This window comes from Suillus discolor, assembly GCF_016758755.1.
Source record: "Suillus discolor strain FC423 chromosome Unknown F5147scaffold_100, whole genome shotgun sequence".
Lineage (NCBI taxonomy): Eukaryota > Fungi > Basidiomycota > Agaricomycetes > Boletales > Suillaceae > Suillus > Suillus discolor.
In genome coordinates, this window is record NW_024541347.1 from 109,699 (window position 1) to 128,116 (window position 18,418).

At 43.3% G+C, this 18,418-nt stretch overlaps 6 protein-coding genes across 6 annotated transcripts; 5 read left to right on the plus strand and 1 right to left on the minus strand.

The window, feature by feature from the left end:
• Positions 1 to 1,881: 1,881 nt before the first annotated feature.
• On the plus strand, positions 1,882 to 2,825 carry F5147DRAFT_658058 (uncharacterized protein; the record flags this gene model as incomplete). Its single annotated transcript, XM_041434366.1, has 6 exons — positions 1,882 to 1,961; positions 2,032 to 2,069; positions 2,233 to 2,350; positions 2,418 to 2,603; positions 2,646 to 2,655; positions 2,703 to 2,825. The coding sequence occupies 6 exons, from the start codon at positions 1,882 to 1,884 to the stop codon at positions 2,823 to 2,825; spliced, it is 555 nt and encodes a 184-aa protein (XP_041286369.1).
• A 512-nt stretch (positions 2,826 to 3,337) lies between these two features.
• F5147DRAFT_780185 (uncharacterized protein) lies at positions 3,338 to 5,254 on the plus strand (the record flags this gene model as incomplete). Its single annotated transcript, XM_041442416.1, has 7 exons — positions 3,338 to 3,586; positions 3,642 to 3,651; positions 3,679 to 4,042; positions 4,090 to 4,218; positions 4,277 to 4,380; positions 4,443 to 4,672; positions 4,787 to 5,254. 7 exons carry the CDS (start codon positions 3,338 to 3,340, stop codon positions 5,252 to 5,254), a joined length of 1,554 nt encoding a protein of 517 aa, XP_041286370.1.
• Positions 5,255 to 6,770: 1,516 nt separating this feature from the next.
• F5147DRAFT_780186 (uncharacterized protein) lies at positions 6,771 to 7,130 on the plus strand (the record flags this gene model as incomplete). The annotated part of the gene is made up of 3 exons (XM_041442417.1): positions 6,771 to 6,780; positions 6,833 to 6,921; positions 6,969 to 7,130. The coding sequence occupies 3 exons, from the start codon at positions 6,771 to 6,773 to the stop codon at positions 7,128 to 7,130; spliced, it is 261 nt and encodes an 86-aa protein (XP_041286371.1).
• A 1,959-nt stretch (positions 7,131 to 9,089) lies between these two features.
• On the minus strand, positions 9,090 to 10,341 carry F5147DRAFT_658060 (uncharacterized protein; the record flags this gene model as incomplete). The annotated part of the gene is made up of 7 exons (XM_041434367.1): positions 9,090 to 9,164; positions 9,248 to 9,348; positions 9,392 to 9,509; positions 9,567 to 9,619; positions 9,790 to 9,862; positions 9,924 to 9,980; positions 10,273 to 10,341. The coding sequence occupies 7 exons, from the start codon at positions 10,339 to 10,341 to the stop codon at positions 9,090 to 9,092; spliced, it is 546 nt and encodes a 181-aa protein (XP_041286372.1).
• Positions 10,342 to 11,779: 1,438 nt separating this feature from the next.
• Positions 11,780 to 13,866, plus strand: F5147DRAFT_658061 (uncharacterized protein; the record flags this gene model as incomplete). The annotated part of the gene is made up of 5 exons (XM_041434368.1): positions 11,780 to 12,519; positions 12,553 to 12,576; positions 12,644 to 13,164; positions 13,326 to 13,456; positions 13,528 to 13,866. The coding sequence occupies 5 exons, from the start codon at positions 11,780 to 11,782 to the stop codon at positions 13,864 to 13,866; spliced, it is 1,755 nt and encodes a 584-aa protein (XP_041286373.1).
• Positions 13,867 to 16,604: 2,738 nt separating this feature from the next.
• F5147DRAFT_658062 (uncharacterized protein) lies at positions 16,605 to 17,856 on the plus strand (the record flags this gene model as incomplete). Its single annotated transcript, XM_041434369.1, has 7 exons — positions 16,605 to 16,673; positions 16,966 to 17,022; positions 17,084 to 17,156; positions 17,327 to 17,379; positions 17,437 to 17,554; positions 17,598 to 17,698; positions 17,782 to 17,856. 7 exons carry the CDS (start codon positions 16,605 to 16,607, stop codon positions 17,854 to 17,856), a joined length of 546 nt encoding a protein of 181 aa, XP_041286374.1.
• Positions 17,857 to 18,418: the final 562 nt, after the last annotated feature.

Consider the following 18,418-nt stretch of genomic DNA (forward strand, 5'->3'; position numbering starts at 1 on the left):
GGTTTCTGGACCAGGCTCAAGGCTCAGAGAAGAGGAAATATCATGAAAACTTGCTGAGTACTCTGACTCATACTGGTAACTGGTGAAAAGATAACTTGATTATGTAAGCTACAAAGTGCCAACATAAGGTAAGGTAAAGACAGTCTCTACAAGCCTAGCCAGAAATGAATCCCTACACCGTCTTTCACACCTCTTTCAGATACAGAATATGTTGAAGTCTACGAGGACGAGCGACTCTATGCGATAGCTGCTGATCAAATGGTGGATGAATGTATGGTGTACTGTCACTGCAGTGTGCTATATAATGTGCCAGCCAGTTGTGCTAAGGATGGAGTTCATCCTCCTTTCTTCATCGTGACTCGTGGGTGCTACATTGGGGTTTTCTGTGGATGGCAAGTTACAAGTTTATCGAAGTTTGGGCATCTGCTGTCTTGTTTTTAGGCACGACTTAGCACCCATGGTTGAAGGACTTTGCCATGCTGTACATGCTGAGGTTGACTCACTTGAGGAAGGTGAAAGGGCAGTCAGGAACGCAATCGCGAGAGGGGAAACAGTTCTATTCCCAATACTGTTGAAGGCTTAATTAACAATGATTGTTTTCATTACATATTCTGTCCGCAATATCAATGAGACGGTTTGATCATGTACCCTCTCCTGCAGTACCTTCTGTGTCTTGTCATGCCTGACACGTTGATAGGTATTGTGCACACATAATTTCAATGACCGCAAGAGACCAAACATTTAGTAAAACTTAAGTTTACACATTAGATGATACACTTAGTGAAAACCAGACAGGTTCAATAAACAAGTATGCGATCAAAACAGGTACCTCCCCATCTTGTCATGCCCGATGCTTGCCCATACAGTCATTCTTGCACACCCATCCGTCTAGAGAATGAGAATGAATGCGTGATGAGACAAAAACATGTGGAACTTACTGTCATCTGCCCAGAAGACACTGCCAGATTCCCTGAGTTTGGGTACTGTGATTCTTGCACACCCATCCAGTCTAGAGAATAAGAATGAATGCGTGATGAGACAAAAACATATGGAACTTACTGTCGTCTGCCCAGAAGACACTGCCAGATTCCCTGAGTTTGGGCAGGGGCTACAGAAAGTCATGTCCAAAAGCTCGTCAGTGACTGGAGTCTCTCCACCCCTCAGTTTCTACAAATGCCCAACTTGGTCTGAGCGAGAACATGAAGTTGCTGCTGGTGTAGTAAGTATAATAAACACCAGTCATTAAAAAATGCACCTCACTTTCAACACCCTCTCCACTCCAACAGTCCCTCATCCTCATTTGTATCCGCATGCCTCCAGCAACTTTGAGTGGTGGTAGGATTCATACTTGTATGACTGGCGGAGTCCATGTAAGAAGTGATACACCTAGGACAAAGAATAGCAGGCACGGGATTAGAGGTAGGACCAGCAGAAAAAGAGGAAAGAAAGCAGGATAAGTGTTAGGGCGAGCGAATTGAATATTAGGGTAGATTCGAGTTGTGACTTTGTCGGGCCGAAGATAATGCAGGCTGCAGCAGCAGCCGTAGGACTGGTTTTGAAACGAACTGCACCTGAATGAATCTCTACATAGTCGAATGCTGAAATGTTGATGTTGTGAACAGAGTTTGTCAGTAGACTCAGTACGGACAATGTGACATGAATGACATAGTTGTCGATTCGGAATCAAATTGAGCTGACTTCTATATATGTACATCATGCTGACATCGTCTCTATGTATGATAATCCATTGCTTTCATCCTACCTCTGCTCCCACCGCGTCAGTATGTCCTGAAAGTCGCTGTGTTAAGACTTCTGGTATTCTATATTATACCCTGACTTTCTGAGGTCAATATACATGCTCATGGCTGCTGTAGTCGCAAAATGACTCAGAGTGGTGACTCGGATGAGCTTTGTCCTTGGACTCATATCCTTTTAATAGTTCGTCTCATTCGTTATCACAGGTGCTCTTCTAACTTAAGTTGAGAACTTTCCAGGGTGACATTTATTGTTTTGTGACCTTACTGGCTTTAGTACTTCTACTGGTAACTGGGCACCACTCTCCTGGCATGGTAAGTCTCATGTTTCGCTGTGGCCCATCATCTGGCACAGGATGTATACCCAGTCGCACGACCTCAATGTCATCCGTTGGACCCATGGGCATGAAGCATGTGCCAGACTGCTTACTGCTTCTCCCATTAGTGTTTAAATGCAAAGTCTTACCATGCATACCAGTTGGTCGCACGACCTTGATGTCATCCATTGGATCCATGGGCACAAAGCATGCACCAGACTTCTTGCTGGTTCTCCCACCAGCGGTTAAACACAAAGTCTCACCATGCGTACCAGTTGTGTAAGTCATATATTCTCTTCCATCTGATTAACATATTCTCATAATGCTGCAGGTGAATCTACCACAGGTTGGGAAAAGTTGAAAAGACAGTTCCTCCGAGTTTGGTGTCGTCAACCAGGAAATTTCCGTTGTTCTGGAGTCGCATGACCTCGATGTCATCCGTTGGATCCATGGGCATGAAGCATGCACTGGACTGCTTACTGCTTCTCCCACCAGCGGTTAAACGCAAAGTCTCACCATGCGTACCAGTTGTGTAAGTCATATATTCTCTTCTATCCAATTAACGTATTCTCAGAATGCTGCAGGTGAGTCTACCGCATGTCAGAAAAGTTGAGAAGACAGTTCCTCCAAGTTCGGTGTCGTCGACCAGGCAATCTTCGTTGTTCTGGAGTCGCACGACCTCAATGTCATCTGTTGGATCCATGGGCATGAAGCGTGCACCAGACTGCTTACTGCTTCTCCCACCAGCGGTTAAACGCAAAGTCTCACCATCTTTCCTAACTCTCTTCATGTGGCATCTGGCCGTGATATTAACTGGACAGCTGTTTGATGGGGTTAACTCAGCTTTGTTCTCACCGAATGGGTCACACATTGCGTCTGGTTCCTACGATCAGTTGTGCGGCAATAATCACATTAACGTCGACCGTTTGGAAGTCCGGTAATAGCTTCACCATGGATATGTGCTGATGAGCTGAACGGGATCTGTATTGTACCAACTAAGTCCGCAGGGTGTTTGAAGTCAAGCACAGTGAAGTCGCATGGGTTGGAATGTCCCCTCAAACATGTATATGTATGTAGGAGCAAAATCAAGAATATATTGTTAAAAAAATGAAATGTAAGATGCTACTGAATTGTGTCAGTGGGGTGGGGATCACCTGCAGCCATACTCGCATCTGTCTGATGGTCTGGATGGGCCTCAATCTGCATATTAAACACCAAACAACAAGTTTTTTCTCTTCCTTACACTTTCCTACCATCAACTATACCATGGCTCGTCATGGTCCAAAGCCGTGGACAACAGTCAAAGAGGATGCATTTCTCAAAGCTTTACTACCTGAGTTCATCAGAGCTCGGCATCTGAAAATGTTTGTGAATTTTTGGGCCGATACCTTCCGCAGTTTTTTCCATCAATGGCCCGAGCATATGCGTCTACACCGCAATGGCGTCCCTGCTGAAGGAGACCTTACCCCTGATCAATTAAAAATTGTTAAGCTGGCCATCGCCGAGCGTAAGCTAGTGAGTCACATCAACACACACAAATGATCACTTGTTAAAATTTATTTTACCATAGGTCATCAAGCGTTGGTTTTGATGGAAGACCAATACAGCGTGTCTTGCGCATTCAGGCAATTCCCATGGTGTGCTCAATCTCGATGACACATTCAATGGGGGGGTTGATGAGCTCAGAGGGTCTCGTGCACCACAAGAAGTCGAAATTTATTCACAATATCACTATGAAACACGCGTGAAGTCTGCCGCTGATTCTGCAATTACAATGGGGGGGATTTCCTCGCATGGTGATAAGCTGTCTAAACGGAAGGAGATCACTCGTATCATGTATGCCAAGGAGGGTGATGAAATATGCACCGAAGTCAAGCAAAAGCACGAAGAAGTGCTCGCCAAGTGGAAACACAATCGTGTGCTGGCCAAAGCTGGGTTAGTCAAAGAAGTTGATGATGACACAAAGATACAGTACGCACTTCTGTGATTTTCTTTTTTTGTTCTAATGGAAGCCATAGAGCTTTCGATGAATTGGGGTCGCACCTGGATCGTATCTTCCGTCATCTATCCCATAAGACAGGGGGACTGAAATTCACCTGTATTGCTGGTGGACGCAACCCTAGTACAGGAGAGGTCATTGTAGTCGAGTAAATATCAGAATTCTCACGATCGTGTGCTGTATGCTAATAATAACGATCAACATAGTTTCCACTTGGGAGAAACAGACACAGGTGCAGATTTCTCAGCCTCTTATCCTGGGTTCTCGGATGTTCAGGTCGCCTATGCAGATTTTGTGAAGAAAGCTGTTGGTATGTGTTTTCATAAGCTCTCAGTGGCAAGAGTACCGTGATTGCTCACCATCTGCCACTAGCTCACGATGACAATATGCAGTCGCCGGTGAACAAAGAAGCATCAGCACAGGCCCTAGGTGCCAGGAAGGATATGAACGAGTGCGAAGATTCAAATCAAGATATTTTCGATGATGAAGATGGGAACATTTGTGATAACGAAGATGGGAACATTTGTGCTGATGAAGGGAATGTTTGTGATGATGAAGACGGACAAGATACTACCATTGACCTTTATAATATACCCCAGGAGGTGAGTACAAAGTTCTTGAAATGCATTAAGTGTATTTGCTCATGGACAAGATCATCATTATAATGCATTATTGCTAATGCATTTTGTGCAATGCATTTCATGTAATGCATTTAGTTCACGCCTGTTCTGGACTTCTCAGCAGGCCTGCAAGGCATTGACCTGGATACCTCAGAATGGTTCAACTTGAACGTGGATCACCTTTACAATGAGTCTGATACACTCCTTCAATTCGAGGAGTTAGACCCTTCAGTTCTTGGTATGGACATAACAAATATGATTGCTACATTGTCAAACATTACTGATCAAAATGGTGCCCCCTCCCCACTTAACGCATTGTTCGAATACCCTACTGCCGTTGCATCTGCTCCCATACCTGCACAAGACCTTGACTACTACCAGCTCGCTCAATTTTTTCAAGATTTGAACCTCCCAGACAATGGAGCACTCGAGTTCACTGTTCCACCTCCATTACTACCTGTTGCAGCGCTCCATTATCAGTTACCGGATCCATCTACGGTTCCAGGTATAAGAGCAACTACTCCCTTGCTACAATCAACAGCTCTCCAGATGCTATCACCATGACTTCCAAGCAGGCCACCTGAAGTTACCACTGGAACTCCATCAAACACGTTTGTTCATATCAATCCATTGACTACTGATTCGGAGCAACCGAGCAGTCCTCACCGTACAGCACGTCGTCACATCCCATCAACACGTGAACAGACACTCAATGCTATTGGGTCATCAAAGGCACGTGTCTGTGCTATGACGGGAGCTAAGGAGGGCAAAGAAAACAATGGAATCACGCTCCTACCTATGAAGCACAAGGCCAAGCCCACCAATCAACACGTCAACAAGTAAGTTTTCTTGCAATGCTATAGTTCTCAAGTAAAGACTTACGGCTCATAGAAAACAGAAGTGCGGTTAGCACTTGTTTCAGGTCTATTGAATCCGTACATATCCTATGATAGCATTGTTTTTGGTTGGCAGTCAAGATACCCCTTCAATTTCGTTTGATAGTCACCAGTCGCTTTGTATCTATCCCACCCCAGTGTGTCCATTTATTGGAATACCTTTCGATATCTCCCAGACTAGCTTGTAATTTTTTGGCTTACCAGACTTGAAGAATATCAGGCTTGTATACCGTCTGCAAGCTGCTCTCGAAAACTTGCTATTGTGTCTGATGAATGAGTCTCGCTCGATGGTAAACAAGATTATTATCAACAATATGAACATCACATGTGAGTCTAAATAGCCAGAGTAATAGTAGGAATTGTATATGCAATGTCATTGAAATGAGTGTCGCAGGAAGTTCTATTGTGATATAAGTAAGTGTAATGGAAGGTGCCAAGTTATGTTTCATTTCTTCTACAGTGTCTACTTTTGCATGTCCTTCGACCGTCATGTTTGCTGTAGAAGTTTTTGAAAGATCAGAAGAAGACACACCGTTGTGTACCAAACTCAGTTATATCTTGGAATGTCCACATGCCACGCGTGATGCCTCGTACCGGTTCGAAAATTGTTCCCCATGCAAGTTGATGTCGATCAAGGACTTTCGGCGTCTTCTCGCAGTGGGCAATGTGGATGATATCTAATGTGACACCAAACTCGGAGGAACTGTATTTTCGACTTTTTCCGACCTGTGGCAGATTCACCTGCACCATTGTGAGAACACATTAATCGGATGGAAGAGAATATATGACTCACACAACTGGTATGCATGGTGAGACTTTGCATTTAACCACTGGTGGGAGAAGCTGAGTGAGGATATATATCCTGTACTGGATGATAGGCCAGTACGCGAGTAGCTGAGAGGACCAATTCTGCTGGGACGTAGTACAAAGACATGATAGGGACGTGGTGGGAGGAAAACATCATCAATAAGCCTAGAGAAGCTGGCTTTATAGTATTTGGCAATGAGGCGGGTGCCACCTATTTGAAACTGCCAGCAGCAAGAAGCCAAATGTATTAGGATTCATTTTAAAATTTAGGCAATGCATTACATGATCTATCATCGAAAATGCATTATGCGTGTCTTGTAACTATCCTACGGTAATGCACTATAAAGACAGGGTAGCCTCACAATGATGCATATATCATGGCTATGTGTATGTGCTTGTTGGAACACTATTGCCTTATATTCACTCTTGTTCTTAATAGTGCTTGATCCATCACAGAAGGACTCACATATTAAGCGCTTCTGGGGTAAAGAAACACATATTGATGCTCTCCGTGAGGCTGAGAGAATGGTGAGTTTGTTTTCTTGTTGAGAATGAGATGCCTTACATAAGTGTAGTTCAAGGAAAGACATGTCAGATTGTATGGCGAGCATGGAGCACCAAATTCACCAAGGAAGAAGACTGGTAAGGTACACTTACTTCTTCGGGAACTCTCCAGTGATGATGAGAGTGATAATGGAGAGCTGGAAGAGTCACTTGTAGATCCACAGTCACCATGATTGAAGGAGTTTTATCTCTATCTTAACTCTGCTACTGCAGTACCTGAGAACATGTCCATCATTCAATGGTAAGGGTGGGTTCTGTCATTTTATATGTATTTAACTCTTGTTAATGTGGGCTTGTTGTTACAGGTGAATGCCCAGCAGTACCCTGTCTGGGCATCTCTAGCTCATGATTATCTGTCAATCATGACTACATCAGTGTCAAGTGAGCAAGCATTTTCAGCTGCAGCTCTGATCATTACCAAGCACTGAAACTGTTTGAAGGGTGACATTGTGGAGGCCATTCAAATTCTTTGCATGATGTATCAACATGACCTAATATTCTGTGAGCCTCCTCCTTCCTCAGCTCTAGAGTTAGTACTAATGACAAGTTTGTGCAGGGGACAAGATTTATATAGAAATGGTAGATATGCCACATGATCAAATATATATTAGATTGAAACTTGGTTTGAAATCAGTTGAGGGGACAGAGTGTGGCTGTGTTTGGTGGGCAAAGGGAGGAAAATTTATGAATATGTGCATGGATATGTCTAAAGTTAGATTCTGACAACAATCTTAAAATTCGCATGAGTCAGATGAGTGCCCCACTATGTGGGCCACTTAGTGGGGCATTGTCCAATCTGAGTACCCCTATGAGAGGTTCACTCAATTCAACAGGTTTCTCAGCTTGTTATTCTATTTTCTTATATAATAGAATATCTTATGGAGTGGACCACTCCCCAATTCAATAAGTTGTGACTGTAGTATATGTAACATCTTCTTAACACAATATGAGGGATGGAGTTTAATTATATTGGTATGGAACATTAACACGAGGCAACAAAAAATTGAGATTAAAGTGATGAGTGGGGTGAATATCAGCAGCAGAAACTAACTGGGCAAATATTGGAGTGGGGTGTGGTATGCGATATTTGTATAGACAAGTTGGGATGTCGGGACAAGTATAGAGCAGGAAACTGACTAGAATATGGACTATTGTGCAGTTAGACCTCAGTTCTCCTTGGCTATATCATATGTAAGACTCATGGTTCATTTGATTGCCTTCGTTGATAACACCTGTTCAATAAACATGTTCTCCTGTCAAGAATAAAAACAGTAGTAAATCGAAGGGAGTAGAATAGAGTAAGATGGGCTAACCGTGGCGACATCCGCATCAATGTCCATACATGAGTCCGATTTGTCCTCCAGCTCAAGTATTTCCTTTAGCGAATGATGTTAAACTGGATCACAAGGGTAGAGGGAGGTGAGGATACCATTACGACGTCCGCATCAACATCCACATATCCATCTGATCCCTCCTCCAGGTTAAGTATTTCCTGTAGTGGTTGAGATTAAACTAAGCCACACAAGTAGAGGTGAGAATACCATCATAATGTCCCCATCAACGTCCATACATCCATCTGACCTTTCCTCCAGCCTGAGAGGTATCTCCTGTAATGAAATTAGATGGCAAAAAGTAGGGTAGGTAGTCAAACTGCATGAACAGTTATGACATCCGGATCAACATCCATACTCCAGACTGATTTCTTTTCAGGCTTCGGCACTCCCTGAGCGAAAGATATCAAACTTGATTCACAAGGAGAGAGAAGACTAAGCTGTACGGACCACATACATTGCGCCTTCAACCATTTTGTATAGTTAGCAAGGACGGGAGATGATGTTAATTGTAGAGGTAGAGAAGTTATGCAGATTCTCAAATTCAATATCCAAGTCTAGAGCAAAGTATCAAAATTGATATTCAAGTCTAAAGCTAAATGGACATGGTAGTTGTGCAGATAACAAAGTTGAATGGAATCCAGGTCCAAAGCAAAGGTAAATGGTGGCAATGACAACATGCACACAAGAAATATATGGGGTGTGATATGCTGGACGAGAACATCACATTCATAAGTCAAAAGTGAATGCAGTTTAATTCAGCATCGAGCTCCCCTGGGTTCATTCCCCACAGATTTATCTTCATCCTATACCTTCTCTGGCGAAGGCTCTATCCCACCAAGTCAGGCCTAGCGCTGAGTTCAGAGAGAGCTGCAACTGTATGGTTGTATAATCATACCTTGCTAACAATTGAGTGATAAGATTGTTGAGAAATTATTGGATTCAGTACACGCAAATACTTGCATTTTATAAGGTCTTGCAACAATTGTATGAGATTCTTGGGTTGGCCAAGGTAGATTCTTGAGAGGGACTTCATTCTGCTTTAGAACAGCGATGGCGACTGAGTGAGATGTTGAGCTTGTCAGAAAGAGAAAAGAACCCACCATGTTCAAATTTGCACTTGCATTGCATTGTTGGCATCAACCAATAGTGACAAAGCTGCCAGGAAAGATTCTTGAGGTGTTGGCCCTGCTCGAGGTATGATGCTACTTTGGTGCACACCTACGGAAGGGGTTAGTGAAAGGGTCAAACAAGATTTGATGTAATGAAAATAACTACCTTCTGAGTTTTTGTGGGTGACTCAGTCTCGGCCAACAAAAGGCTTTTTACCCCTATATATGCATGTTAGTGTTAGCACTTTGATGTAGAATAAAAAAGACGACCTCAAACTTGAGGTTGACTATGGATGGAATGGACTGATGAGGGAACATGCGTCGAATAGGCCCAGAGCAGCCCAGTCATGACTTATTAGAGGAACTTGAACGGGGGTAAATGAACTTACCACCATGATCAATAGGAGATCGTATATTTGAGTAGCAGTGCACGATGCCAATCTGGCACGCATCAATTAATTGCTGGCAGGATAATGCACAATGGTTAGTTTCACAGCGTCACAGTGGTTGCATTTGGACTCACGATTTGGGGTGAATACAAATCCATAATGATGGACTTGTTGTTTTCATGGAGCAGGGACTACAAGAACATTAATATTGATGCTACACAAACCTAAGTGAGTGCTACAATAGCATTGAGATTGAGACTCTACATCAAAACTATATTAAGACTATACTATGACTACCATTAAAGTGACGAGACAACAGAAAAAGAAAATCTATAAAGTAAGGTTTGGAGTATTAAGTAGTGAACAGGAGAATTGGACTCCGCCGGAGATACCCAAAGCAGCTGAGGGGCTGGTCGGCTGAGTGGTTGAGCAGCTGTCGGCAAATTACATCAGAGTTTTGACTGACTCGAATTCACTACTTACGCAGAGAATCCCTGTTTCCTTGCTTTCTTTTCCCCTATCACAGTTGTAGTACATGCCTCTGAAGTACATGTATTTGTAGATTTGTAGTACTCGTAGATTTGTACATTACCTGTATTATTGTTGTAGTGGTTCTCAAAGTGCTGTTTGGTGATAAATCAGAGTTCAAGATGGGATTGTGTCATATCCTGTATTCCGGACCTACATCCAACAATGTTCCCACGCCTCATCCGGACCTCCGGACCCCTGTCCATGTCCTTTATCTGTCCAGATCCCTGTACCTTTGTATATCCACACATTTGGATCCGAAGCTCGGACACCTAATCTGTTATCCACTTCTCAGGATCTCCAGATCCAGCCTATGTTTCATATCCAAACCCAAACCTTAAATCAGTGCTCATCCCCTTATGGTAATCACCTGTCTTTGGTTTTTGGTTATCTCTGTTTCCATTTTGCTTATTGATCCTTGTACAAGTTTCATCATGATCCGTCTCTCTTACTAATACATTTCCACATGCTTGTACATAGCCTTACCCCTCTGCTTACTGATCTGCACAGACTTGCCTCCAGTATATGAACTCCTGTAGAAACTCCTGTATTTCCTTAGTCTGAATATTACACATATTAGTCCTCGCACTAGACCTCACACTCAGTCCTCATACTAGTTCTAGTCCTCCGACTTAGTCAATATCCATCTCAGGCCTAGGGAGGAATTCCCTAGGCCGGAGCTCTGCTCCTCCACTCCTCCTATCCTAAATTCCTCCGAGTTTCCGGAAATTCCTCAGGAACTTTCCCGCAGTCCTCCGGACCTATTCTGCTTCGGACTTTGTCCCCTGTATTATTGTTGTAGCGGTTCTCATCTCCAAGTTTGAAATTACTCAAGTCTTGAAAGTGACTAAAGTCTAGTGCATACCCCGCGTATGCTGTTGTGTAGTCATTTCGTTTGGTGCATAAAACTAATGTTAAGGTGTCATCATGCAGATCCAATCGAATGCCCCCATGCAGCCAGACTCCTAGCACTAACTATTGCATCGCCTGCGACCCTGTTTCATAATGATATCATTTTTTGTATTGGATATAGCAGGTAAGTTTCCATACTTTAATGCTGCCATGTCCTTAGACTTATCCTAAGGTTAAAGTACTTTCCCTCTCCCTATCCTGAAGGTATCTGCTGAGAGTTTTTTTGGTCATTTCTTCATTGTATCACAGGGTGTGTATAACTACGTCAACTTCTGTTTTCCTATTCGTACTGGCTTTAAACATAATATGTTGTCTAGGCAAAAACTTGGAACTGATCATGACAGGTTCTACCGCAATGATGCAGATTAAACAGTATTATTTGTTCTTGTATTTGCTTGCGGCTAGTGCTGAGTGCCTAGTGAGTTCTGGAACATCAATCACTCGGTCCAAAGCACTGATCATTTCAAATATTGCTTGCTTTTTCTCTCCCAAGATAAAAACAAACATAAAAGTGGACAAGAGCCTCTCATGCGATATCTGCCATATCATCATGACGAGCACCTCCACATCTGGGATCTTGCCAATTGTCAGCTCATCTAATGCATTTCCTATATGGCGCCTTCAGCCACACATGGGCAAGCTCTTGAGTAATGATCTTCTAGGTAACGTCCTTTGGGAAGAAACTGATCTCCCCTCCACCACCTCTTCTCTCATGGATCTCATCATTCCAAAATCAAGTATCCATAGATCAGTGATTGAAGAAATTACTTACACAACTGGAGTGCCGATATTGGCTGATCGCAAGTGGCAACTCAATAAACATCAGAACAAGCAGAAACAGCAACAGATGCAAGCACCAGACGATACTGATTCAGATGCGGAGGAGTTGGAGACAGATTGTGATGGTTCCTCTGCGTCAGCTGCATCTGACACCAGTGAAGGTTCCTCCTCATCAGCCACAGCTGACACCAGTGATCAGAGCTGGGGCTCCCAGGGATATAACCCTGATAATCCAAACAGAAAGCTGACCCTGAAGTGGACGCCAGAGCAAAAATGGGCACGTCTCTTCAATACCCTTTATTTGGCCATGCACATGGCGTATAAGGTGATGTTCCCTCATCGCTCACCCACCTACCCTTTCAAGCCTGCAGATCTCAAATGCCCACATTGGCAATGGTCACCGGAGTTTTGCAATGTTCCCATTCTGGATGCGACCAATATCCAGAAGCCTGATATAGTCCTTCTTGATCGCAACGTTCAACTGAAAGGCTGGGGGGCACATCCTCACATGTGTGGAGATCACTGAATCTGATCTTGGTGCAGACCATGGCATACCATTGTTCAACGGTGTGATCACTAAAGGTTATCTCATGATGTGAGAACAACCCTGGTGTTGGTTTGTCGTCCTATTCAGCCTGGCAGCAAACTGTCTTTGCGCCCATTACATGGCTCGCTCAGGCCTCGCTATCACATGTCTCATCCTAATCACCGCAAATCCGACACATCTTGTGGACATGTTAAACACCATGTCACTGGGAAACAGCAAAGTTTATGGCATGGATCCCACCATGCACATGTGCAATGATTCTTGCAAGAATATGCAATGTGAGGTGGGGGACCAGGTGATTGGCTGGATAGAGGACAAGCAGAGGCAGAAATTATTGATCATTGCCATTTTGTGGAGAAGCCAAGGTCTTTTCTCTCACGGAACCATTTGCTATCACATTCAGGATAAGGATGGAGTCGAATATGCACTGAAGGATTGCTGGGTGGATGAGGCAAAGAAATATCATGAAGAAAAGATTATTGAGATCGTCTGGGGCATTCCTAATGTAGTTACTCTTGTTGCTGCTTGGGATGTCAAGTACGAGGGAGAGTCTGACTCCACATTGCGCATCCATAATTGCCACAGCAAATTCAGTCCTGGCTTTTGTTGTAAATATCACTGACACATGCTTTTGACCCCCTGTGGAGAGCTGCTGTTGACATTTTCGACCAAAAAAGAACTCATAAGCGCTTTTCGAGACTTCGTAGTCAGTGGGTCTCTTCTCCAAGTGTTTGAATTAAGCTTGATTGATCTTTATATTGATTTTTAGCACACAAGGCAATGATCAGGAGGAACATCCTACACAGAGACCTTAGTCCCAACAACATTATTATCCATGAAGGACACGGCTTCTTCATCGATTTTGACCACACCCAGATCATCACACAAGGCAGCACCAGTGTTCGTTTGAATGGCACCATGAGTTGAGATTCCACGTTTAATATGATATGATTGGCTGATCTCATTGTCAGAAGGGCACCATACCATACATGTCTATTCACCTTCTCTATGCAATAACTGCAATTGCAAGAGACAAGGGTCTGGGAAATATGATGGTGGAACAAACTGCCAGTGATGACCTTGAGTCCCTATTTTACATTTTCATCGAATTCATTACCTCATTCTATGGGCTGAAGGGCAGTAGAACAGACTTGAAGAAGGCAGACCGGTGGGGTGAAGTCATTGAGGGCATGGGCGCTGCGGCTGCTCCATACAAATTGGGGCTGGTGCTCATGCCACGGCACGACAATGAGTTGATAAATTGCACAACCACTTACTTTGGTGGAGTCAGGGATTTAGTTCAGGCATAGCGCTACAGACTCCTTGATGCTGATGCTGATCAGACACGTGATGGTGTCACTCATGAGGAGATAGAGGAGATCCTCAATGCATGGGTGTATCATGATGCAATTGATAAGCCCCCTCCTTCGGAAGAAGTTCCTCTAGCTTCATCATTGACATTGTTCAGTAATCTTCCGATGCTTTATCCTGAATTTCCGCTGAACGCTCCCTTGTAGCTCTAGTGGTATCATCTAATGTGGATCAGCTGTCCACCTGAATCGCTTCAGTAACATGCCCGTCCTGTGTCCTGTCTTCCAGTGTTAAATGGAAGATGCTTCTAGCAAGGTCCTCATCATCCTATCCCTCCACTTGTTAGCTAAATTCATGCATTAGATTACATTGCTGTGTGACTTACCTCTACCTTGGGCCTTTCCTTTGACATTGTTGGGTCTGGTGTCGATGGTGAAGATATATTTTGGACACACTTGAAGAAAGATATCAATGGTTCATTGGTTTTGTAATGAAAGCAAGGTCTTTTCATTCAGCATGTCTCTCTGCTCTTCATAAATCTCCCTTGTATATTTTCTATAACAATTTGTAACATGACCAAGAAGAAGACCAGATTTAGGCCAATTCAGATATGATCACTCAGCCGCTTTGGTAATTTCCGGTGGAGTCTAACTTTCCCTACTGGCGGAACTTTCTGATTTCTGATTGATTAATAGTGGTTTGAAGATGTTATTGTATTGACACTTAGTACCATTGTCTTAACGACTTTGTAGACTTATTGTGTCACAATCATTGTATTTCCAAACACAAGGAAAGCTCAGTACATTAAGGTGTTTGAATTTTAACAGGAATGTTTGCTGTTTTAGTGCAATATCTTATGGATCACACATTGTTGCAAGTGATTCTGTGTCGTGTGAGTAACCTAATTCTTCTGGTACAAGCCTTGTGCTCACGTTGAACAGAAGCCTCCAAACTTGATTTTGCGTCGAAGCCGCATGCACGAATCAAACAACTATTGTGACATTCATGCATGTCAACTCAAAGTTGCCCAAAGGCCCGTCAATTTACGAAGTGCAAGTCTTAGCTATTCTTCCCATGCCCCCTTATTCATGTTGGGACTTTGCAGCCCTATTCCCAGTTAGCTCAAGCAACAGCCATCGTGCTGGCAGTCACTTTTTTATGTTTCACTGTCCTTATGGCTGGGATCTCGCTAGATTATTTACAGATATATCTATGTGCTGGTAGATGTGTATAGTAAGTAGATGAACCATCAATCAGAAAGATGTGCTGTCCTCACACAATGCTAAACAAATTATCAAATTTGACCTCTGAAATTCACACCTTTTAGTGTGTGTAAAGTGCACATTATTCAGGAATGGATGCGATCCCGCAGACTGTTTCCCCAATGGCTAGATTAGAGAACACTTGCTCGAAGAACAGATCACCCATGAATTCTGCAGTAATCACATTACAGTATGCCGGTGAGTGTTCTCACCTCTCATCTTCTCCACAAACACTGACAATTCAATCAGATATCAAACATTTTCCACTGTCCATGAAACCAATTACCAACTGAAGGAGGCACTAATTGGCAGCAGCTGACCCAATCAAATTTTGGACAAGATTCTAGACTGATAGGGGCAAGTACAATATATCACTAGGCTTGTTGGGAGATTTCAATGAAGTTTCTTTTCTGCAAATTGTTAAGACCATGCACAGAGGGTAGGACTGGTTCCGAAGGGCTTGGCTTCAGCTCGTGCACTGCGCCCCTTGCCTGAGTACATGCCTGTAATTTCAGATGATGTCCAAAGAAAGTCCAAGGAAGTCCGAAGGACTTCCGAAGGAGTGTGGGAAAGTTCGGAAAGACTTTCCGGATGAGTGCGGGATAGTTCTGGAGGAACTTCCAGAAATTATAATGAGGTTTCATCCTGATATGGATATGTGTAATGGCTACTCAGGACAAGTCCTGAGTAGAAACAAACAGAGGAAAGGCTGCAGGGACAAAGTCCGAAGCAGAATAGGTCCGGAGGACTGCGGGAAAGTTCCTGAGGAATTTCCGGAAACTCGGAGGAATTTAGGATAGGAGGAGTGGAGGAGCAGAGCTCCGGCCTAGGGAATTCCTCCCTAGGCCTGAGATGGATATTGACTAAGTCGGAGGACTAGAACTAGTATGAGGACTGAGTGTGAGGTCTAGTGCGAGGACTAATATGTGTAATATTCAGACTAAGGAAATACAGGAGTTTCTACAGGAGTTCATATACTGGAGGCAAGTCTGTGCAGATCAGTAAGCAGAGGGGTAAGGCTATGTACAAGCATGTGGAAATGTATTAGTAAGAGAGACGGATCATGATGAAACTTGTACAAGGATCAATAAGCAAAATGGAAACAGAGATAACCAAAAACCAAAGACAGGTGATTACCATAAGGGGATGAGCACTGATTTAAGGTTTGGGTTTGGATATGAAACATAGGCTGGATCTGGAGATCCTGAGAAGTGGATAACAGATTAGGTGTCCGAGCTTCGGATCCAAATGTGTGGATATACAAAGGTACAGGGATCTGGACAGATAAAGGACATGGACAGGGGTCCGGAGGTCCGGATGAGGCGTGGGAACATTGTTGGATGTAGGTCCGGAATACAGGATATGACACAATCCCATCTTGAACTCTGATTTATCACCAAACAGCACTTTGAGAACCACTACAACAATAATACAGGTAATGTACAAATCTACGAGTACTACAAATCTACAAATACATGTACTTCAGAGGCATGTACTACAACTGTGATAGGGGAAAAGAAAGCAAGGAAACAGGGATTCTCTGCGTAAGTAGTGAATTCGAGTCAGTCAAAACTCTGATGTAATTTGCCGACAGCTGCTCAACCACTCAGCCGACCAGCCCCTCAGCTGCTTTGGGTATCTCCGGCGGAGTCCAATTCTCCTGTTCACTACTTAATACTCCAAACCTTACTTTATAGATTTTCTTTTTCTGTTGTCTCGTCACTTTAATGGTAGTCATAGTATAGTCTTAATATAGTTTTGATGTAGAGTCTCAATCTCAATGCTATTGTAGCACTCACTTAGGTTTGTGTAGCATCAATATTAATGTTCTTGTAGTCCCTGCTCCATGAAAACAACAAGTCCATCATTATGGATTTGTATTCACCCCAAATCGTGAGTCCAAATGCAACCACTGTGACGCTGTGAAACTAACCATTGTGCATTATCCTGCCAGCAATTAATTGATGCGTGCCAGATTGGCATCGTGCACTGCTACTCAAATATACGATCTCCTATTGATCATGGTGGTAAGTTCATTTACCCCCGTTCAAGTTCCTCTAATAAGTCATGACTGGGCTGCTCTGGGCCTATTCGACGCATGTTCCCTCATCAGTCCATTCCATCCATAGTCAACCTCAAGTTTGAGGTCGTCTTTTTTATTCTACATCAAAGTGCTAACACTAACATGCATATATAGGGGTAAAAAGCCTTTTGTTGGCCGAGACTGAGTCACCCACAAAAACTCAGAAGGTAGTTATTTTCATTACATCAAATCTTGTTTGACCCTTTCACTAACCCCTTCCGTAGGTGTGCACCAAAGTAGCATCATACCTCGAGCAGGGCCAACACCTCAAGAATCTTTCCTGGCAGCTTTGTCACTATTGGTTGATGCCAACAATGCAATGCAAGTGCAAATTTGAACATGGTGGGTTCTTTTCTCTTTCTGACAAGCTCAACATCTCACTCAGTCGCCATCGCTGTTCTAAAGCAGAATGAAGTCCCTCTCAAGAATCTACCTTGGCCAACCCAAGAATCTCATACAATTGTTGCAAGACCTTATAAAATGCAAGTATTTGCGTGTACTGAATCCAATAATTTCTCAACAATCTTATCACTCAATTGTTAGCAAGGTATGATTATACAACCATACAGTTGCAGCTCTCTCTGAACTCAGCGCTAGGCCTGACTTGGTGGGATAGAGCCTTCGCCAGAGAAGGTATAGGATGAAGATAAATCTGTGGGGAATGAACCCAGGGGAGCTCGATGCTGAATTAAACTGCATTCACTTTTGACTTATGAATGTGATGTTCTCGTCCAGCATATCACACCCCATATATTTCTTGTGTGCATGTTGTCATTGCCACCATTTACCTTTGCTTTGGACCTGGATTCCATTCAACTTTGTTATCTGCACAACTACCATGTCCATTTAGCTTTAGACTTGAATATCAATTTTGATACTTTGCTCTAGACTTGGATATTGAATTTGAGAATCTGCATAACTTCTCTACCTCTACAATTAACATCATCTCCCGTCCTTGCTAACTATACAAAATGGTTGAAGGCGCAATGTATGTGGTCCGTACAGCTTAGTCTTCTCTCTCCTTGTGAATCAAGTTTGATATCTTTCGCTCAGGGAGTGCCGAAGCCTGAAAAGAAATCAGTCTGGAGTATGGATGTTGATCCGGATGTCATAACTGTTCATGCAGTTTGACTACCTACCCTACTTTTTGCCATCTAATTTCATTACAGGAGATACCTCTCAGGCTGGAGGAAAGGTCAGATGGAT